Below are 21,841 nucleotides of genomic sequence, written 5' to 3' on the forward strand. Positions count from 1 at the left end.
GACTGTCTTGGTTGACACGTCTCTGCAACATCGCATGGACATCAGGGACAGTGCCTCTGGATTGGCAGACCGGGTGGTGGTCCCCTCTTTAAAAGGGGACGGAGGGTGTGTTCCAACTATAGAGGGATCACACTCCTCAGCCTCCCTGGAAAAGTCTATTCGGGGGTTCTGGAGAGGAGGGTCCGTCGGATAGTCAAACCTCGGATTCAGGAGGAACAGTGTGGTTTTCGTCCTGGTCGTGGAACAGTGGACCAGCTCTTCACCCTTAGCAGAGTTCTGGAGGGTGCATGGGAGTTTGCCCGACCGGTCTACATGTGTTTTGTGGACTTGGAAAAGGCATTCGACCGTGTCCCTCGGGAATCCTGTGGGGGTGCTCGGGAGTATGGGGTACTGGACCCCTGATAAGAGCTGTTCGGTCTCTGTACAACCGGTGTCAGAGCTTGGTCCGCATTGCGGCAGTAAGTCGAGCCCGCTTCCAGTGAGAGTTGGACTCCGCCAGGGCTGCCCTTTGTCACCGATTCTGTTCATAACTTTTATGGACAGAATTTCTAGGCGCAGCCAGGGTGTTGAAGGGGCCGGTTTGGTTGACTCAGGATTGGGTCACTGCTTTTTGCAGATGATGTTGTCCTGTTTGCTCCATCAGGCCGTGATCTTCAGCTCTCTCTGGATCGGTTCGCAGCTGAGTGTGAAGCAGCTGGGATGAGAATCAGCACCTCCAAATCCGAGAGCATGGTCCTCAGCCGGAAAAGGGTGGAGTGCCCTCTCAGGGTTGGGGGAGAGATCCTGCCCCAAGTGGAGGAGTTCAAGTATCTCGGGGTCTTGTTCACGAGTGAGGGAAGAATGGAGCGTGAGATCGACAGGCGGATCGGTGCGGCATCCGCAGTGATGCGGGCTCTGCATCGGTCTGTCGTGGTGAAAAGGAGCTGAGCCGTAAGGCAAAGCTCTCAATTTACCAGTCGATCTACCTTCCTACCCTCACCTATGGTCATGAGCTATGGGTAGTGACCGAAAGAACGAGATCGCGAATACAAGCGGCTGAAATGAGTTTCCTCCGCAGGGTGTCTGGGCTTTCCCTTAAAGATAGGGTGAGAAGCTCAGTCATCCGGGAGGGGCTCAGAGTAGAGCCGCTGCTCCTCCGCATCGAGAGGAGTCAGATGAGGTGGCTCGGGCATCTGATCAGGATGCCTCCTGGACGCCTCCCTGGTGAGGTGTTCCGGGCACGTCCAACCGGGAGGAGGCCCCGGGGAAGACCCAGGACACGCTGGAGGGACTATGTCTCCCGGCTGGCCTGGGAACGCTTGGGATTCTCCCGGAAGAGCTGGAAGAAGTGGCCGGGGAGAGGGAAGTCTGGGCCTCTCTGCTTAAGCTGCTGCCCCCGCGACCCGACCTCGGATAAGCGGAAGAGAATGGATGGATGAAACCGTTTATGGTCTTACCTTTATTTGTACATGAAGTCCATGCCCATAACCTCCACAAAAATCTTTGTCACTTTCTTCTAAAAGTCCTCCTTATTTTCCTTTAGTTTTAAGTCTTAATCTTCCATTTTGGCAGTCGGTTGGACTGCGTAGAAGAACAGCAGCAACGAGCACCTGTTGGGCTCACATGCACCCCCTTCAGGGTGGCACGTTACTGTCTGCTCACCTTGTGCCTTTTCACTGTGTTTTTATGTCCGATCAGCAAGACAAAAATAAGTCGCACACATTCATTAGGGATATTAGCCAGACTGTGGAAAGTCAGGGTGTGTAATAAACGTGTCTGTAAACAATTACATTAGCGACATACAGAGACAGCAACAAGCACGTGGCAATTGCTTGCGGAAGCGGCCTTAGAGGTGTGCGGGGCTTAGGGCTGACCAACCCCACACGATGCTGTTTACGTCAAACGCTGTTACCGGTATGTGTGGACAGTGTATACTTGCACGTGAATTTAACAAATATAATGCTAACATACACCAGATTTTCTCATTACAGTATTCAACTTAATTTTTGCAAGGTAACACACGGACTTTATCAAAATATAATGAAATAATCTATTTAAAGAGTGCAATTCATAATTCATGACAATACCACGGCAATGCGATATGCGACGTGGTGTCATGTGGAAATTAGCAGGGCCTCTTCTAGAAAAGTACACAAATTGTAAGTATACTCTGACATACGGAATTTAACCTTGAACAGGGATTTTAAAAAGTGTTCCTGTTACAGTCATCTAAAATATATATATATATCAACAAAGTGCAGCCAGGTTATCCGAGGTCGGAACTCCTCCCGTCATCCTTCAGGCACCCGTAGTCGTACCTAAGATCCCTGGGGAGGTCATCCTCCATGTTCGCCCCACTTTTTGAGTTATCATTTAGGAGTGAATACATTAACGTCACATACTCTCTGTACTGAGATTATGTCATGAAAACAATTACAACACAGTCCACACAAAGTCACAGACTCATTGATTTTTGATCTAATAATTATTGTCAATAACACAAAAATTACATAATTTTAAGAAGATCAAAAGTCTGCCACAGTCAGTTCAATAAACTCTCCCTTTAAAATGTTTTCATTTACAGCATAAGAGGCAGAATCTCAATGAAGCGGAACTTGTGAGTAGTGATGAATAATATGCGATACTGAGGAATTATAATGCATAATAACTGGGACGAGTAAAAATTACAACTTTCAAAAATGAACACTGTAAATGTTAGCAGTTCACTACTGTATATAATTTAAGCGGTAAGTGTGTGCATTTCCAGATTGATTTAAAAATTAAGTAAGCCATCCGTTATACTAAACAGAAACTTTAAACAATACTTCAATGAAGTGCTCATCTATAACAGTGAAGGTTCACACTGTCGTGTTGGATGGTTGGAAGGCGCTGCTTGGCTGAAACAATTGATTGTGATTTGTTCTTAAAGGGAACTGCTGTACAGCGATCAGAAATGAAAACACACATTTAAGCACAATTGACAGTAGTTTATGTTACGTTTATCTACAATATAAATTATGACTGTCAGAAAGTCCTTTGTCAGGTTAAATTGCAACCTCTAATGGCAGAATATAAGAAACACTTGTAGAACTTTTCTTTTATATATTTCCAGGTGATAGTTCAGGCTTCGTATGTCATTCATTCCTTTTTTTACTAGCTGCACATTGTGAGAATTGTTTGTCATTTTCTCTTATAACTTGAGCCATTAATGCTGTGCGTCCTTGCGGAAAAGCAAGTCAATCTTAGATAATTTGATACAAAGAGGTTCAAATGTTTGTTAAACTTACACTTGCAGAGTATTTAAAAGGTGTATTTGTATGTAGCGTTGTGACTTAATGTATGTATATAGTTTTGTTTACAAACCACAGCAACATGAATTAAAGTACTTTCTGAAGTCAGATTACGTTTGAAGTTAATTCTTCGATATTTGGAAAGGAGAGTTTACAAAAGCAAAGTTGTACCACTGTGGAGTTAATAGTGGCACCTCCCGTGGCCAGACATCTGATCGTGTCTACTGTTGTTTGGATTTTATCTCACCCGTATTTCTTACACCAGCCTGTCGTACCGAGGCCAGCTCTAATTTATAATGACATCAGTGTCTCCAACTACTCGAATACAAAATTTAATAAATTTTACAGTGAAACTCTTAATATGTATAATATATAATGTAAAATAATATAATTATCTTTGACCTAAAGTATCAGACAAACTAAATTATTTCAAACCAATAACAAATATTAATTGCCAGCAACTACCTGAATTTTCATTCCAGTCTGTCAGTGAACTCAACCGAAGTGTGTAATATCAATACAAATTAGAAAATATCACTAGAGGGCTAAATATCAAATGTTTGGTAGACCTGTTACAAAGTACCGTACAGCACTATATGGCTTTGAACTGCACATGTCTGCTCAGTGCTTCAAACCACGAGGTGCATTATTTCCACTGAGCTTGTCCGCTTGGCGTTTCAAATCCTTATCCAACGAGCTTCATTTGAACTGTGCATGATGTAAATGTCAGGCGAAATGAATGTTTGTAGGTCATCAATACATTTGAAATGATTCCCTGAATAATACTTAGGGTCAAGAAACACAACTCTAAATTATACCTCTTATAAATGCTGACTGTTAGAATGCTTAATACTGCAAAGAAGAGCTTTAGTATTACGGGTCACAACTGCTCTCTCGCCATAGTTCTCTCTTCTCATAAAGAACCCCTCCTGCCCCACCCCTTTGCCTCTTTTCATTGACTTGTAAAGATTTATCAAAAGTAAACACCTCGTTTCAAATGGGTAACAAATCAAAATGTTTGACTGACAATTTTGATTGTTGCTATGGCTAATGATTGCAGGTTGATGGGTTTAAATGATTAAATATTAAAGTAATTACTTTGAATTTGTTCTTTCATTGATTGACTGATTAAAGGGGGGGGGGGCATGGTAATTGTTTTGGTGACTGGGATTGTGCTCCTGTAACAGGAAGATTGGTTAGGAATGATAGAGACAGGAGAACCATCATTTTTATTTAAAGAAATGTTTTGGTATTATACTGTGCTGTGACTAAGACAACTTTTTACTGATCGCCTATTCGGACCTTGAAGAAGTGTTCACAATGGAGGGATGTTACTGGTAAAGGCAGAGGTTTTTCTGATAACAGGTCCATAGATACTTTATTAATCCCCAAGGGGAAATTCCCATAATCCAGCAGCAGCATACTCATAAAAAAACAATATTAATTTAAAGAGTGATAAAAATGCAGGTTTAACAGACAGTATCTTTGTATAATGTTAACTTTTACCCCCCCGCGTGGAATTGAAGAGTCGCATAGTATGGGGGAGAAACGATTTGCCCAGTCTATCAGTGGAGCAGGATGGTGACAGTAGTCTCTCGCTGAAGCTGCTGCTCTGTCTGGAGATGATACTGTTCAGTGGATTCACCATGATTGACAGGAGTCTGCTCAGCTCCCATTGCTCTGCCACAGATGTCAAACTGTCCAGCTCTGTTCCTACAATAGAGCCTGCCTTCCTCACCAGTTTGTCCAGGCATGAGGCGTCCCTCTTCTGATAGAACATCTTTAGCATCTTATTGCAGATGTTGTAGGATGCCAGCCTTCTAAAGAAGTATAGTCGGCTCTGTCCTCTTTTGCCCAGAGCATCAGTATTGGCAGTCCAGTCCAATTCATCATTCAGCTGCACTCCCAGCTATTTATAGGTCTGCACCCTCTGCACACAGTCACCTCTGATGTTTACGGGGTTCTTGAGGGGCCTGGTCCTCCTAAAATCCACCACCAGCTCCTTGGTTTTGCTGGTTTTCAGTTGTAGATGGTTTCAGTCACACCATTTAACGAAGTCCTTGATTAGGTTCCTATACTCCTCCTCCTGCCCACTCCTGATGCAGCCCACGATAGCAGTGTCATCAGCGAAGTTTTGCACGTGGCAGGACTCCGAGTTGTACTGGAAGTCCGATGTACAGTATATAGGCTAAACAGGACCCGAGTAAGTACAGTCCCCTGCGGCGCTCCTGTGCTGCTGACCACAATGTCAGAGCGGCAGTTCCCGAGACGCACGTACTGAGGTCTGTCTGTACCACCAGGTATGAATCTACTCCCATCTCTGTCAGCTTCTCCCTAAGGAACAGAGGTTGGATGGTGCTGAAGGCGCTAGAGAAGTACAGAAATATAATTCTTACAGCACCACTGACTCTGTCCAAGTGGGAGAGGGATCAGTTTAGCATGTAGATGATGGCATCCTCTGCTCCCACCTTCTCCTGGTATGCGAACTGCAGAGGGTCGAGGGCATGGCGGACCTGTAGCCTCAGGTAGTGAAGCAGCAGCCGCTCCATGGTTTTCATCAAATGCTACGTCAGAGTGACAGGCCGTAAGTGATTCTGCTCACCAGTACATGATACCTTTGGGACTGGGGTGATGCAAAATGTTTTCCAAAGCCTCGGGACTCTCCCTTGTTCCAGGCTCAGGTTGAAGATGCGCTGTACAGGACTCCCCAGCTCCAATGCACAAGCCTTCAGCAGTCGTGGCAATACACCATCTGGACCCACTGCTTTGCTGGTATGAAGTCTTCTCAGCTCTCTGCTTACCTGGGCTGCTGTAATTGTGGTTGGGGGGGAAACTGTCATATTCTGGTATCAGCAGAAGGATGGATGGAAGGTGCAGTACTCTGAGGTGAGAGTGGGAGTGGGTTATGGTGGTCAAACCTGTTAAAAGAAGTTGTTCATCAGGTTTGCTCTCTCCACATCTCCCTCGATGGTGGCACCCCGCTTTGAGCTGCACCCTGTGATGATCTTCATCCCATCCCACACTTCCTTCATGCTGTTATTCTGTAACTTTTGCTCCAGTTTTCTCCTGTACTGCTCCTTCACTGCCCTGAGCTGGACTAGGATTTTTTTCTGCATGCTGATCACAGCTTTAAAAGCCCTTTTTTTCTGGTTCAAAAGGCCCTTGATGTCACTTGTATTCCCTGGCTTGTTGTTAGGATAGCAGCGTACTGTTCTTACTGGAACTACAATGTCCTTCACGATGTTGATGTAGTCAGTAGTGCAGTCAACAACGTCCTCAATGTTCTTACTATGTGACCCTTGCAGGATAGCCCAGTCCGTAGTCCCAAAGCAGTCTCTCAGAGCCTCTTCTGCCTCAGTGGACCACTTCCTGAATGAGCGTGTGGTTGTAGGTAGCTCCCTCACTCTTGGTTTGTAATGAGGCTAAAGCAGGACCAGGTTATGATCTGCCTTCCAAGGCGCAGGCAGCTGGGTGGCGCTGTATGCATCTTTAACGTTTGCATACAGTAGGTCAGTAGTCCTATTTCCCCGGATGTTACAATCCACATGCTGGGAGAAGGCAGGTAATTGTTTTGTCCAGCGTCACATGGTTAAAATCTCCATAGATTAGCACAAGCGCCTTGGGGTACTGTGTTTGTAGTTTAGCAACATCAGAATGGATGATGTCAGCTGCTATCTCCACGTCCGCCCGAGGAGTGATGTAAACAATAATAACAATGACATGTCCAAACTCTCTGGGCAAGTAATAGCGATGCTGACTTATGGCCAACAGTTTGATGTCCCTGCAGCAAGTGGAGATTTTGACGTTTACATGTCCATAGTTGCACCTCCCTTGAATTCACATAGAGAGCTGTGTTAATCTGCACTGCTCTTTAGCTTTAGCACTGAAGTGGGCCTTTAATGTCAACCTCTATAAAACTCGCCGGGTTTTCTTTTCACCACGAGGCAGGTAAAGTGATGTCCAGGCGCTGTTTCATTTTGAACTACAGCTGTATTTAGTTGTGCCTCATGTACTTTTAGTCACATTACACTTTACATGCGCAGTATAGTATTTCAACTACAGAGTTTGAATCAATGAATACTAACTGCGCTCACCTTGGAGTGTCCCGTGTGTGTGTGTGAGTGTGTGCGTGTGACTGATCTGTGCCGTGTCTCTCAGCCTCTCTGATGTGCTCCAGGTGGACATCTTTGAAATTTGTGGTGTAGCAGAGCGAATTCAAACTGATCTGCCATAGTACTTCAAATATTATATCAGTTAGAGAATTTGAGTTGATATGCTAGTTTTTTATGGGTCCTAGCACATAAAGGAGTCCAAGGAAACAAAATTGTTGATTTGGCAATAAAAGCAACTAAACACCTTATATTATTGAATTAGAATTAACATTCAGTGAATCAGAAGTTAACAGAATGACACTCCTGAAAATCGATGAGATGTGGCAAATCATGTGGAACACTGACAGTAAGGGAAGGCATATGTGCAGAGTCGAAAGCAGAGTGAGATTCGTAGGAAAAGGGGGCAGAACAAGAAGAGAAGAAATGATATTAACACGCATCAGGTTTGGGCATTTTAGGTTAAATTATACACAGTTCAAGACAAGGCAGCACCAGTCTGGAGTGTGTAGATCACGTAATCAGCTAGAGACTGTAGAGTGTGTATTATTAGGGTGTGTGGCTTGTAAATCGCATCAAGTTTAAATCTCTGTGAATGGGTAAATTAACATTACAACAATTATTAAAGTATGGTGATGACTGTAAATTGATTCATATTAAGTTATATAAAAACTGCAAGGTTATTTAAGAGTGCGAAGTTTCGCTGAAAAGTCTTCACGTTAAGAATTTGAAAATGGAGAGACAAACAAAGATAAGTGCTCAGGGTTTGGAGATACCGTTTTATGGATATGTAAATTCTCATTCACTCAACTCAGAGTTACTGCACATGAGGGGCGAGCAGCGTGACCTCCAGTCCAGCACCGAACTTTACTTGAGTCAATCCCCCTGTGGCCGTCCACGTGTCTTTTCTATTCAATCATCAGTGTGTGTGTGTCTCCAGTTCACGTTTTTGAGTCCATTTTCTACTTCACATCGTTCTGTCACATTGTCCCCGCCTCCTACTCTACATTTTCATTACTTACCGTGTATTCCTACAGTCCAAGCTCATTTAACAAAGATTAAGGAGAAAGTGGTGCAGATTGATTTACAACTCCAAATGCCACCTTCAACTGACCAACAGAAAGCTGGTAAATACATTAATTCAATAAATAATCGCAATTTGAGGAAACAGAGGCCAACAACAGCCACTGTTAAACATAACATAAAAGCATATCGCTATTCGATAATCGATTTTTAGATTAATTATTAAATAGGGCTAAGATTTGCCTCTTTATTGCTCACTGAGACAATAACAGCACCAGCTCTTGAACTCAATCAGCAAGATCTACCTCCCAAAACAAAGTAAACCCAAGATCATAAAATCTATTTAAAAACCACCACCAGCTCAAACGTTTACCTCTATCCTGCCCCCTCAGTCAGTCCACACGGTGGGTGTCTTTCTCACAGCACAATAATCGCCTTACACACGAAATGCTTCCCTCTTAAGAAATACCAGCACAAGTCTCACCTCCACTCTGCGATGTCAGCTGTATGTCCACCTGCCTCCAAACTCCCTAATTATTAAGCTGACCACCATGACGTCCCTCACTAACTGGCTCAAGTGACATACATGTTGTATCAAAGTCACTCTTCTGAAGTTGTACCCAATAAAATTAAAAATCGGCGCACCAATTTAAATAAACAGATTAAGAAAATCCAGTGATCAGCAATAGATAGAATAGACTTAGCGGAATTTTATTTGTCACAAGGTAGAAGTTACAGAAATTCTTTAAAAAAAAATTAAAAAGGTAGATAGATAAGTAAATAAACACACACACACACTTTGGTCTGAACAAACACCAGAATGACTATGAAGCAAGAAAAAATTAAAAGAAAGAAAATTTCTGAATTGGCTGACACAGTCAGCGCGAGGTATTATGCAGATGTATTTTTGTTGGTATAAAGGAGCTCCGTAGTGTTTCTTAACACACTTACACAAAATGATTTGAAAGAACTCCATTTTACTGTTTGAGAGAGAGGATGTGTAGCATTGTTTATAATTGCACTCAGTTTTGTTTTAATACTCTCCTCAGCTACGAACTCTAGGGGGTCCAGGGTGCGTCCCATAATTGATTTTGCCCTTTTAATTAGCCTGTTCATTCAGTCGGCCTCTCTTGACGTGATGTACACAGCTCAGCACACCGCAATGTAGAAAATCACACTGGCCATCAGAATGTGATAGAAGATGTGAATTATGTCACTTCTCACATTGAAGGAACACGGCCTCCTAATTGAAAAGAGCCCGCTCTTCCCTTTCTTATGGAGTTAAAACATGTTTTCCTTTTAACACGAAACTCATCCATCCCTGTTATGGTGGTGCAGTTAAGGAGCTTAAGTCGGGTCAATCAGATATTTACTAATGGAGAAGGGATGGCCACAGTTTAACAGAACAATGCACTTTATAACCTTTAGTGACAACAAGGTGGTTTTATTAAATTTGATAGCACAATCAAAAGTTACGATTGATTCAGTGGGTAAAGATGGGACTGGTGGCCTTTAATGAATTGAAAAGGTTTGTCAAACCTACTGACAAAAATAGAAGTTACGCACCATCAGTTACACGTGTCAGCCTAAACTAACAAACCCCTTATTTAACTTGCTTGTCTTCTCCTGTTGCAGCTGCGCATTTCAGCAAAGTTTAATTTCCTCCCTCCAGACTTTTCTGTTTCTTAACACGATCCTGTGCGCCTGCTTGTACAAACCTTCATCAATATCGTTTACATATAACAGATTTTGGCAAATCGTTTAAATGCAATTATTTATATCCATTTATACACTATTATTGGCAATTTTTAAGTAGTAATAATAATTATTATTGTTAAATAATTCCTCCCATATATGTAACATTTGTCGGACTGCCATCTTCCACCTCTGAAACATTTCTAGACTACATCCTGTTCTTAAGCAACACAGTACTGAAGTATTGGTTAATGCCCGAGTTACCTCACGTATAGATTACTATAATGCTATTCTATCTGGCATCCCAAAAAAACGTATCCATCGCTTACAACTTCTTCAAAATTGTGCTGCCAGGATAATAACCTGCTGTTCTAAATCCACTGAACATATTACACCTCTTCTCTCTCAACTTCACTGGCTCCCTGCTCACTACAGAATACAATACTAAATACCGCTCTTAACGTTGAAAGCTCTTCACAACCTCACTGATCTCCTACAGACTGACACTCCTCTCGCTCACTCGGATCCTCATCTGCAGCTCAACTTTCTGTACCACACGTCAGACTCAGTGCTATGGGAGCTTGAACGTCTCTCATAGTGCTCCTCAACTCGGAAATTCTCTTCCCTCTCATATTTGTCAGCTCGATTCAATAACACATTTTAAAACTACCCTCAAAACTTACCTTTTCAAACTGGCTTACCAATTGCGAATTTTGCACTGTTACTGCCAGTTATCTTTGTTTATTAATTATTGCTTTTTGATTTATCATTCTCTTGTTTTAATTTTACTAATGTTGTTTAACTTTATTGTGAGGTGACCTTGAGTGCTAAGAAAGGAGCCTATTAAGTAAAATATTATTATTATTATCATTAATATAAACTGATAAGACAATTCTGGGACTCCAGCAGTACTGTATGTTTAATTCCATCCATCCATCTATTTTCTAACCCGCTGAATCCGAACACAGGGTCACGGTGTCTGCTGGAGCCAATCCCAGCCAACACAGGGCACAAGGCAGAAACCAATCCTGGGCAGGGTGCCAATCCACCACAGGACACACACAAACACAAGCACACCCACACACCAAGCACACACTAGGGCCAATTTAGAATCGCCAATCCACCTAACCTGCATGTCTTTGGATTGTGGGGAAACCCGGGCGCCCGGAGGAAACCCACGCAGACACGTTGAGAATATGCAAACACCACGCAGGGAGGACCCGGGAAGCGAACCCGGGTCTCCTAACTGTGAGGCAGCAGTGCTACTACTGCGCCACCGTGCCACCCGTATGTTTAATTCAAGTAGTGAATACTGCTAACCCGCAACTGTGTAAGATGGTCGTCTTGTTTCAGAGTCTGTTGGACCTTCACTCCACTCCCAATATTGTTTCACATCTGATAATCTGAAATAAAGATCATTGAGTTACTATCAGCATGCTACAAACTGTCTAACTTTACATAAACCATAATATAGAGCCTGATAGTGATATTCAAGTGTCTTTAGACATAACGGATATAGTTTTTATGAAGTTAATTCCTGTTCTTTTCACAGAGAAAAGAAAAAGGTGCTGTTTGCTGGAACATTTCAATGGATGAGAAACAGGACACCTGTGATGTGGATGCAAATATCATGGAGAAAACTGTAAATATTAAGGAAGAGGACTGTGAGTGGAAGTCCATCTACCTTAAACAGGAAAGTCTGAGCATCAAGGAGGAGGACCATGAACTACAGTCAGTGGGTATTGAAAAAGAAACTGAAGAGAAGTCTGTCAGTATTGAGAAACATAACCATACAAATATGGACAGTGTAAAAGAAGACAACCTTCATGATGGGTGTCAAGATGGCGTGGTCACCAGGTTAGACTCTTCTCATAGCAGACCCTGTTCATCTCCAGAGCCTTCTATCAATGTGAAGTCTGAATCATTAGAGTCTGAACCAAAGAGGGCTGTGGAAACTACATCTGTTAGAGCTCAGAAAAATAAGCAACCACCTTCAAAGAAGTCTGGAAAAAGTAAGTGCAGAATAAAAATATGTTTGATTTAGGGTTGGGGTTTATGAGCTTGAAATGTTAGGTCTTGTGATTTTTATGAGAAACTTAAAGTATTTTCACTCTATTTCTATTTTATTGTGTGTTTGAATTTAGTGCGAGATTTCATCTTTTGTTATTTAAGGTTTAGCAGTCTGCTATTCTTCCATTATAGTGACTTTATGCAAAAGTCCTCAGCCTATCCTTGATAAAGAGTGCTATACAAATGTCCAAGAGCAAGACAAATGTATTGATCCCTGTGGAATTTCTTGGGTATCCATATTAATTCATCTTAACAATGTGGTCCAATCTTCAACTAAGCTCCGATTACAGACAGCCTCAGTTGTCCTAAACTAATGTAATAACACACATACAATCAAATGGCTTCTTGTCAGTCCTGAACACATCATTTAAACATTCACAGTCCACTCCATGACCCTCGCATCTTTACAGACTGGTTGACCCTTCTTTAACAGTAATGACCTAAATGAAACTTTTTGTAGCTACTGGTCAGCAGTGAATTTTAACCCATTCCTTCATTCCAAACCTTTTCAGTTCCTTCATCCCTGAGCGCCCTTTTCTGATCAGTTCTCTTTAGGTCAGGTCACAGCATCTTGTGTCTCTTACTGGTCATTCCAGAACACCAGTTACCATATGTTTAACCCTTTATATTTTTGATTACTTCCTGTGTTTGGGCTCATTGTCCTGTAACATCACTCAACTTTTGTTCATCTTCTACTATCCTGATATTTTTCCATCAGATTTCTTGATAATATTTTCATTTCAGTGACCGTTGATCATGTCTTGTGTTCCAGGCCATGAAGAAACATGCAAGCCAAACCATAATGGTCCGTTCACCTTGAGTCTTTAGTATCAATGTCCACTTTTGCATTACCTCCAAACATGGTGTTGCATGTTTTGACCAAACACTTCAACTTTTGTCTCATTCATTCATAGAACATTGTCTGTTCTGGAACATCATGATGATCTTTTACAAGTTTTCAGATGTGCAGTGATGGTTTTGCTAGATTTCCTTGATGTTGCCCTTCTGTAAACTACATTCTTACGCTTTCCTCCATAAGAACCCATGGACAGAGACTTTCTTAAGTCCCGGAGACTTCTGCAGGTCCTTTGCTCTGCCTGTCTGGGTTCCTGTTCTCCTCTGCTTTCATGCTGTGATCTTTGTGGGTTGCCCTTTCCAGTAGTGAGTTTCCTCCATTTTTGTAGACAGTATGGCTTTCTATGCTTTAATGGACTCCCAGGTCTTCCAAAATTATTTTATCACATTTGCCAACTTTACACATCTCTTCAGTTCTTCTACAGTTCTTGTGACATCCTTACAGAAGTATTTGGATGAAACGTCAAACCTTTGGATTACACATTGAAGCGGTGGATTGGAGAAACAACTTGTACTGACATGCTGACATCATTTTTATATTATAAAGTGACAAAGTCTGTGTGTTCTGTGCTAGTCTGTGCTCCTCCTATGTGAGTGTGCATTAAATATGACTTTTGCTCCTAAACACTTTGTTTTTTTTGTAGCTATTAAGGAGCAGAGAAGCAGTTTAAAAGTTAGCTTTTTTTTCTATTTACAAGGGTGTTTTTATTGTTTTTGTTTTGTCATTCATACAACAGGAGGTGTTGCTCCAGTCTTACGCCAACCTTTGAGTTTGTGGGGCGGAGGGTGGAGAAAGTTTTTGTAGTAGCTGACAAATCAGTGTCATAGTAATAAACAGGCAAAAGTAACTGTTATTTGTTAGCAGAAAGAAGTTAAATGTTTTACATATGATGCACGATGGATTCAAAGTAATTAACAAAATCTCTGGAGTGAGTAAATAACAAAGTAGAAAAGTTACTGCAAAGGATAAAAAAAGAACATCTGAATAAGTCATTTTAGTTGAATAACCCCAATGCTAACAGTAATGCATTTGAGAGCAACCATTAGGAAAGATATGAGGTCTCTAAAAGACAGTTAAAAAGAAATATTGCAGCCAAAGACATTCTTTCAGTATTTTAGGAGTAAAAGAAAGTCAAGGAGGAAGCAAACTGCCGCATGAACAATAAAGGGGAATTACCTTTATCACATTTTCCTGTGATGCAAGTGAAGCTTGCTGACCTGTTGATACTTCCATTATATAGAAAGGGTGTTTGGGAAAATTGGATTACATTTTCCAGTTCATAAAAATTGTCCTAGTGTGCAGTGACTACTAAAATATATCCATTAAAGAATTATATATATTATATATATATATTTTAGTAGTCACTGCACACTAGGACAATTTTTATGAACTGGAAAATGTAATCCAATTTTCCCAAACACCCTTTCTATATAATGGAAGTATCAACAGGTCAGCAAGCTTCACTTGCATCACAGGAAAATAAATAAAAGGAATTATTAAGGAAAAGATTGAGTGACACATAGCAAGAACAGGAATTTTACTTAACAGTCAGCATGGATTCAGATGAGGGAGGTTGCGTTTTACTAACATGCTGGAAATCTATGAGGAACCAACCAAAGGATATGATCAAAGTGGAACATATGATATTACTGTATTTATCTGGACTTTCAGAAAGTATTTGATAATGTGTCACTAAACTAAAAGAAGTGAAAGCTCAGGGTGTGGTTTGCTGATGGGTGTAGAATTGGCTAAACACAGGAAGCAGAGGGTTATGGTGCGAGGAACCCTATCAGAACTGGGTGGTTGTAAGAGTAGTGTCCTACAAGGGCCAGTGTTAGGGCCACTGCTATATAAATATATTGTCACACATGTGTGATTGGGAGACGGCTGAATGGCCTAAATGATAGAAATACCACGCCAGACCAGGGGGCAGCAGGGTGCGCTGACTGTCTCTGTCAATCTCACTGCATGGATAATCCTGCTGGGTTCTGGCACCAATGATGACATCACTTCCGGTACCGGGTCTGATGACATCATTTCCATTTCCGGCCTTTAAAGCTGCCGTTTTACCTCCATAATATCTGAACTATTTTGGACTCAAACCTGTGAACATCTCTTTTCAATTTACCTCAGTTTTTTAGCTGGGAAACAATATACGGGTGGCAGTCCTAAACATTTATGATGTCTGTGACTCATCTTTGTGGCAGTGGCTTTTTAATATCGGTCGAATTTTCTCAAATCTATTGTGTAACTGCGTAATATATTCTAATATTTTGGTAGAGGGAAGAGCCTCATCTTCCAATCCTTCATTTAAAATATCCAATATTCCCTGAGGTTGTCGACCTTATAACAATTCAAAAGGAGAGAACCCTGTCCTTGCTGACCACCTTCTGGATCATTTGTTTGAGTGTCTGACTAAATCTCTCTACTAGACCATCGGTTTGTGGATGATACACCACAGACTTTAAATGCTTTATTTTAAGTAACTTGGCCATTTCCCTAAATGTTTTTTGACGTGAAAGGCATCTCTTGGTCTGTAAGAACTTCTTTAGGGTTGCCTACATGCACAAAGACCCCTACAATTTCCTGTGCGATAGCGTAAGACGTGGCTGAGTGCAAGAGAACAGCCTCTGGATATAGAGTAGCATAATGATATAAATGATTTGGATAGGAATTAAAATAACAAGGTGTTTAAGTTTTTAGATGATGCCAAGGTAGGTGGATTTGGCAGATAATCGAGAATCTGTTGAATCATCACAATAGAGGGTTTTGGACAGTATACAGGTTTGGGCAGATTTGTTGAAGATGAAATTTAATTTAAGTAAATGCAAAGTATTACATGTAAGTAAAAATGTATGGCTTGTACACACAATGGAAAGTCTTATGAGAAGGATTTATTAGTTGTAATGAAGTTATCACCACTGACTCCTAGAGAGTTCAGAAGTCATTAAGAAGGCTAAGAGAATGTCAGGTTATTTAGCGCCCTGATGTGTGGAGTACAAGAAGTCACAGGAGGTTATGCAGAGGCTTTATAAAACACTGCAGGCCTCATCTGGAGTACTGTGTGCAGTTTTAGTCTCCAGGCTACAAAACAGACCTAGCAGAGGTAGACAAGTCCAGTGAAGAGTGACTAAGCTAATTCTAGGGATGTGGAGGTATGAGTTATTGTGCCAATGCGGGTTCTGCTCCATGCTCCCATCTGTCCCTTTTCTGGAGCTCTTGATCCCGACACCGTCGGTAATGTCACCGATAAGCTGGACAGTGAGGCACAACAATGTAACAAGGGGATGGTGCAAAAAGTGCAAAGTGCTTTATTAAAACGGCAATCAAAATCAAAACAGTGTTCAAATAAGTGCAGCGTTTCTCAAAAATCTTCAAATAATCCAATAATTGCTGTGAATTGTGGAGGTTATAACCAATAAATAAATTCTTTAAAAATGAGGTTCAAACAATGCCTTTCTACTGGTGACTCTCCTGCTTCTCCTATCCAGGCTATGCACCAGGGGAGCCACCTTACTTGCAGCTGACCTTCTTCCTGCCTTCTCCTGTTGGTCTGTTCACCTCGCTGATCCCTGGCTCCGGTGGGCTTCACCTAACCATGACTTGGGCTCCCCAGTGACCAGGGCACTCACGCTGAGGCTTTCACATCCCAAGTCCCGACTCCCACTGCCTTTCTGGCCTTTATTTCAGAAATTTGAAGAACATCAATGTGGATGCCTTGGCCCTGGACCTTAAACTTCTTTCTACTGATCTTACCAGTTCCAGCTCTGTTGCTGACCTCGTGGATCTCTACAACCAGTCTCTAAGCAGTCTCCTTGACTTTCACGCCCCTTTAACGTCTAGGTCCGTCTCATTTTCGTGCTCAGCACCATGGTACACCTGCGAGCTGCGAAAAATGAAGGCGGCTGGGCGTGTCCTTGAGCGGCGGCTCAAGGCTTCTGGGTTGACTGTTCACAAACAGGCCTGTAAGGAACATAGGAGGGCGTATGCAGAAGCTTTGAAGGTTGCACGGTCCAGGTTCTATTCTACCATCATTACAAATAGCTCCAGGGATCCAAAAAAACTTTTTTCTGCTATAAATCATCTTCTTAAACCTCCATCATGTGCTCACTCCGAGGTCACTGATGAGAGGTGTAATTTGCATATTAATTTTTTCAGACAAAAGGTTTATAACATCTGCCTAAACCTCTCTACCATGGATATTCTGTTCCCCCTAACTGTCAACCCGCTGCCTGAGACTGTCCAGCCCCTTTGCTCCTTCTCTGTTGCCACACGGGAAGAAGTGGAGGATGTCATCAGGAAAATGAAACCGTCTACCAGTTCCCTAGACCCTTTTCCCTCAGCCTTGCTGAAGGCCAACATTTCTGCCATTTCTACACTTATCACCAGGATTATAAACCAATCCCTTTTGGCTGTCCATATTCCTTCAGCACTAAAAACTGCTGTCATCAGACCTCTACTGAAAAAACCGACCTGTTCTGTCCCATCTCTAATCTTCCATTTCTTTCTAAAGTTCTGGAAAAATAGTTGCAGTACAACTTCGTGATCATCTGAAAGTGAATAACCTGTTTGAAAAGTTTCAGTCTGGTTTTCACCCTGGCCATAGCACTGAAACTGCCCTAGTCAGGGTCACAAATGACCTTCTGATGTCAGCAGATACTGGTTCTCTTTCTTTACTCATTCTCCTTGACCTGACAGCTGCTTTTGATACAATTGATCATAATATTCTTCTTCACCGTCTGCAATACACTATTGGACTTTCAGGAACTGTTCAAAGTTGGTTTACATCTTATTTGGCCGGTAGAGCTGAGTATGTCACACTTGGCAGCGCAAAATCTCACACCCATAATGTTACCTGTGGTGTTCCACAGGGCTCTGTGTTGGGCCCCATCCTTTTCATCATTTATATGCTCCCCCTTGGAAGTGTCATTAGCAGACATGGTCTTTCTTTTCATTGTTATGCCAATGACACTCAGCTTTATCTTAGGACTACTCCCACCTCCTCTACTGCTCCTCTGCCAACATCTACACTGACTATTTGTTTGGAGGAAATAGAGGCATGGATGAGGCTCAACTTCCTTCAGCTAAACGGATCTAAAACAGAAGCCATTTTGGTTGGCACACCACACCAGCTTCGTTCTTCTACCATCACCAGTATCACTTTTTCTGATAAAAAATATTCCTCTTTCTACATTTGTTACAAACTTGGGTGTTTGTAGTACTAGGATGTTGTACCGTGTTAGCCATTATGAATGTAGAGAAGAGCAATAAAAGGTGTCATTTTGCTTGGCTCTTCTAAACTTGGGTGTTAAAATGGATTCTCAACTCACTTTTGACACCCACATTAAACATCTCTGTAAGTCATCTTTTCACCATCTCAGGAACATTGCTAAACTCCGTCCAACACTTACCCTGGTGAATGCAGAGAGGCTTGTCCATGCCTTTGTCTCGTCCAGGCTGGATTACTGTAATGCGTTCCTCATTGGGATTCCTGGCAAGAGTATCCAGAGACTCCAGTACATTCAGAACAGCGCTGCCAGGATCCTGATGAGGGTGCAAAAGCATAGCCACATCACTCCTATCTTGAAAACCCTTCACTGGCTCCGTGTACCACTTAGAATTGAGTACAAGGTTTCCCTCCTTACCCATCAGTGCATTTATGGATCTGCTCCCCTGTATTTACAGGAACTCCTTATCCCTCATACTTCCTCACGCACCCTCCGCTCTGTGCATACCAACACTCTTCAAGTTCCCAGAACTAAGCTTAGCAGTATGGGTGATAGGGCCTTTTCTTCGGTGGCACCGAGGCTGTGGAATTCCCTCCCTGACTACTTCAGAGCCCCACAGTCGACCGATGCTTCAAACGAAACCTAAAAACTTATCTTTTTAGAAAGGCATATTGTTAAATTATTTCTATAGGTTTCTTGTTTGTTAATTTACTCTTATTTTGTAGCACTTTGAGATTGTTAAATATAAAGCGCGATATAAATAAAATCTATTATTATTATTTTTATGCGGTGAGCCATCCTTCTTCTGGTGACTTCGCTCCTCAATAATGCTCAGCAGGAGCAATCACGAGTGCTGGCCACTACTCAGCTTCCCAGGCTAACTACTCAGCTGCAGGTGTTCTCTGCTAGGAGCACCTTCGCTCATTCATGCACCGGCTTTCTCCTCCCTACTTCCTGCCTTCTGTCCTTCTTAACCTCCGTCCATTTTTTTTTCCTCTTTTTTTTCTTCCCTTTCTAGCCACCTCACGCTTCTATTTATCACGGAGACGTGGATCAGATGTGGCAATTGGCAGCTCCCGGCATCAACTAAGGATGCAGAAGGCTTTTCACCTGTGCTCTTAAGTGAGGACCGTCTGGATCATGAATCACGCGGGAACAGCTCCGGCCACACATACCACGCCCCCTCTCTAAGCCACGAGTGCTGCGATTATTTATTTTAAAAAGTTGCCTTTTTGACATGAGCTGTGGACCCACTATGTCACAGTTAAAAGAAAAGTTTAAAAGAGTTCAAACTTTTCAGTTTAAGCATGCCATATAGACAAAAGCAGAAATGTGTGTAGGCATAAAAAATCCAGATGCATAAATTTATGCGTATGCCAACTTCCACGTTCTTCTGCTCCATAAATCCCAGTCAGCGTGAAAAGTAATGTACGTGCACACGCCTGCCATCACTCCCCAAACTCCTCCCAGAATTACGCCTCTTTCAATATGCAAATCAATATAAATAGCCCTTAAGCTCAGCGTTCTGTGGAAGCAAAGAAAAATTTACCATTTGTTGGTTTAAACAGTGGTATAAATAACAAAAGAAAGTTGATTGAGTGGCATAGAGTAGCGGAGAAATTCAAAAGTTCAAGTTCAAAAAGTCGCAAAGTGCCCAAAATTAAAAAGAAGTTGTTAGATATTAAAGTCGCTGTGAAAAGGTGGGTCGTAGCCCACCATCTGAGTGTCCTGTGAAAGCTTATTAGGGTACAGAGAAAAGAAGAAAAAATAGGAACACAGTAGAGAAAAAAAGCTTGAAATTTTAACTTTAATCTCAAAATGTCCACTTTAATCACGTATGTTATTTTGTCATTATAGTAGAACATCATAAATGTCATCTTAAAATTGTTTAATGTGCTAGTTTCTCAAATCCCATTGTAACTAAAGTAGCACTTTAATGCTTTATATTGTATGTGGGCACTATTAATTCAAGACTGTGTTCTATGTGTGTGAATCACTATGTGCTTCTTCCTCCGACAGGACACAGAATCCATTACATTCATGATATTACAGCTCTGTGAATAATTTAAATTCTGAGATGTATACTTGATATCATTTTCATGATGAGTTAAAATACGTTATTAAACATGGGAACACGGTGGCGCAGTGATAGCGATGAGCTGGCCCTCGTCCAGAGATTGTTCCTGCCTCCATCAAGATGCTTGCTGAGCCGTGCGTGACCTTCGATGAAATAATTTATTGCAGCAGTACTGTCTCTTTATAACGTACTAGCCCTCAATTCCTGTCCTTCCTTTTCTTTCTCCAAGTCACCAATCACCACACAATCAGCTCTGTAACAGATGTCAATACATCTGTAAGCTTAGAACACCGATTCTTCAAAACTTTTAAGGAACATTGAAATATCTTTGCAGTACTTGTTTAATTTTTCTATCCATCCAGGGTCACGCCAATCCCAGCAAGAATACAGCGCAAGGCAAGAACATCGCTAGCGCTGCAATACTGTGTCCTCACATATTAAATTATTAACAATATATATTATTTAAATGAGGTTAAAATTTCACAGCCAGCCAACATAGGGCGCAAGGCAGGAAACAATCCCCGGGCAGGGCGCCAGCCCACCACAGGGCACACACACACACTAGGGACAATTTAGAATCGCCAATGCACTGAATCTGCATGTCTTTGGATGGAAACGGGAGTACCCGGAGGAAATCCACGCAGACACGGGGAGAACATGCAAACTCCATGCAGGGCAGACCCAGGAAGCGAACCCGGGTCTCCTAACTGCGAAGCAGCAGCGCTACCCACTGCGCCACTGTGCCGCCATGTTAGAATTGTATCTGTATAATGTCGTCTTCTTATTTCAGCTGCTCCCATTAGGAGTCACCACAGCAGATCATCTTCAATTTGTTTCTGTCCTCTATATCATGCTCTGTTACACCCATAATCTGCATGTCCTCCCTCACCACTTCCATAAGCCTCCTCTTAGGTCTTCCTCTTTACCTCTTGCCTGGCAACTCTATCCTTAACATCCTTCTCCCAATATACTCCGCATCTCTCCTCTGCACATGTAGAAGCCAGCCCAATCTCGCCTCTCTGAATTTGTCTCCCAACAGTCCAACTTGAGCTGACCCTCTAATGTCCTCATTTCTAATCCTGTCCATCCTCGTCGCACCCAATGTAAATCTTAGCATCTTCAACTCTGATACCTCCAACTCTGTCTCCTGCTTTCTGGTCAGTGCCACCGTCTCCAACCCATATTACATAGCTGGTCTCACTACTGTTGTGTAGACCTTCCCTTTCACTGTTGCTGATACCCGTTTCTCACAAATTACTCCTGACAATCTTCTCTACCCTCCCGTTTCATCCTGCCTGCACTCTTTTTCACCTCTCTTCCACAATCCCCATTACTCTTTACTGTTCATCCGAATTATTTTAACTCCTCCACCTTTGCCAAATCTACTCCCTGCATCCTCACCGTTACACTGACCTCTCTCTCATTTACACACATGTATTCTGTCTTGTTCCTACTGACCTTCATTCCTCTCATCTCTAGAGCATATTTCCACCTCTCTAGGGTCTCCTCAACCG

At 42.1% G+C, this 21,841-nt stretch overlaps 2 protein-coding genes across 2 annotated transcripts in view; both read left to right on the forward strand.

The window, feature by feature from the left end:
* The window catches only part of LOC120533516 (gastrula zinc finger protein XlCGF57.1-like), a 695,777-nt gene that overhangs the window by 146,988 nt on the left and 526,948 nt on the right, over positions 1–21,841 (forward strand). The gene's annotated exons all lie outside the window — the stretch shown is intronic.
* Positions 1–21,841, forward strand: part of LOC120533544 (zinc finger protein 22-like) — a 35,286-nt gene that overhangs the window by 5,197 nt on the left and 8,248 nt on the right. The window contains exon 2 of the mRNA XM_039760478.1: positions 11,649–12,108. Within this exon, the coding sequence (XP_039616412.1) occupies positions 11,685–12,108 (424 nt within the window). The 5' untranslated portion in view covers positions 11,649–11,684. The remainder of the gene's footprint in view (positions 1–11,648; positions 12,109–21,841) is intronic.

The sequence above is a fragment of the Polypterus senegalus genome, chromosome 8 (assembly GCF_016835505.1).
Source record: "Polypterus senegalus isolate Bchr_013 chromosome 8, ASM1683550v1, whole genome shotgun sequence".
NCBI classification, from domain to species: Eukaryota; Metazoa; Chordata; class Cladistia; order Polypteriformes; family Polypteridae; genus Polypterus; species Polypterus senegalus.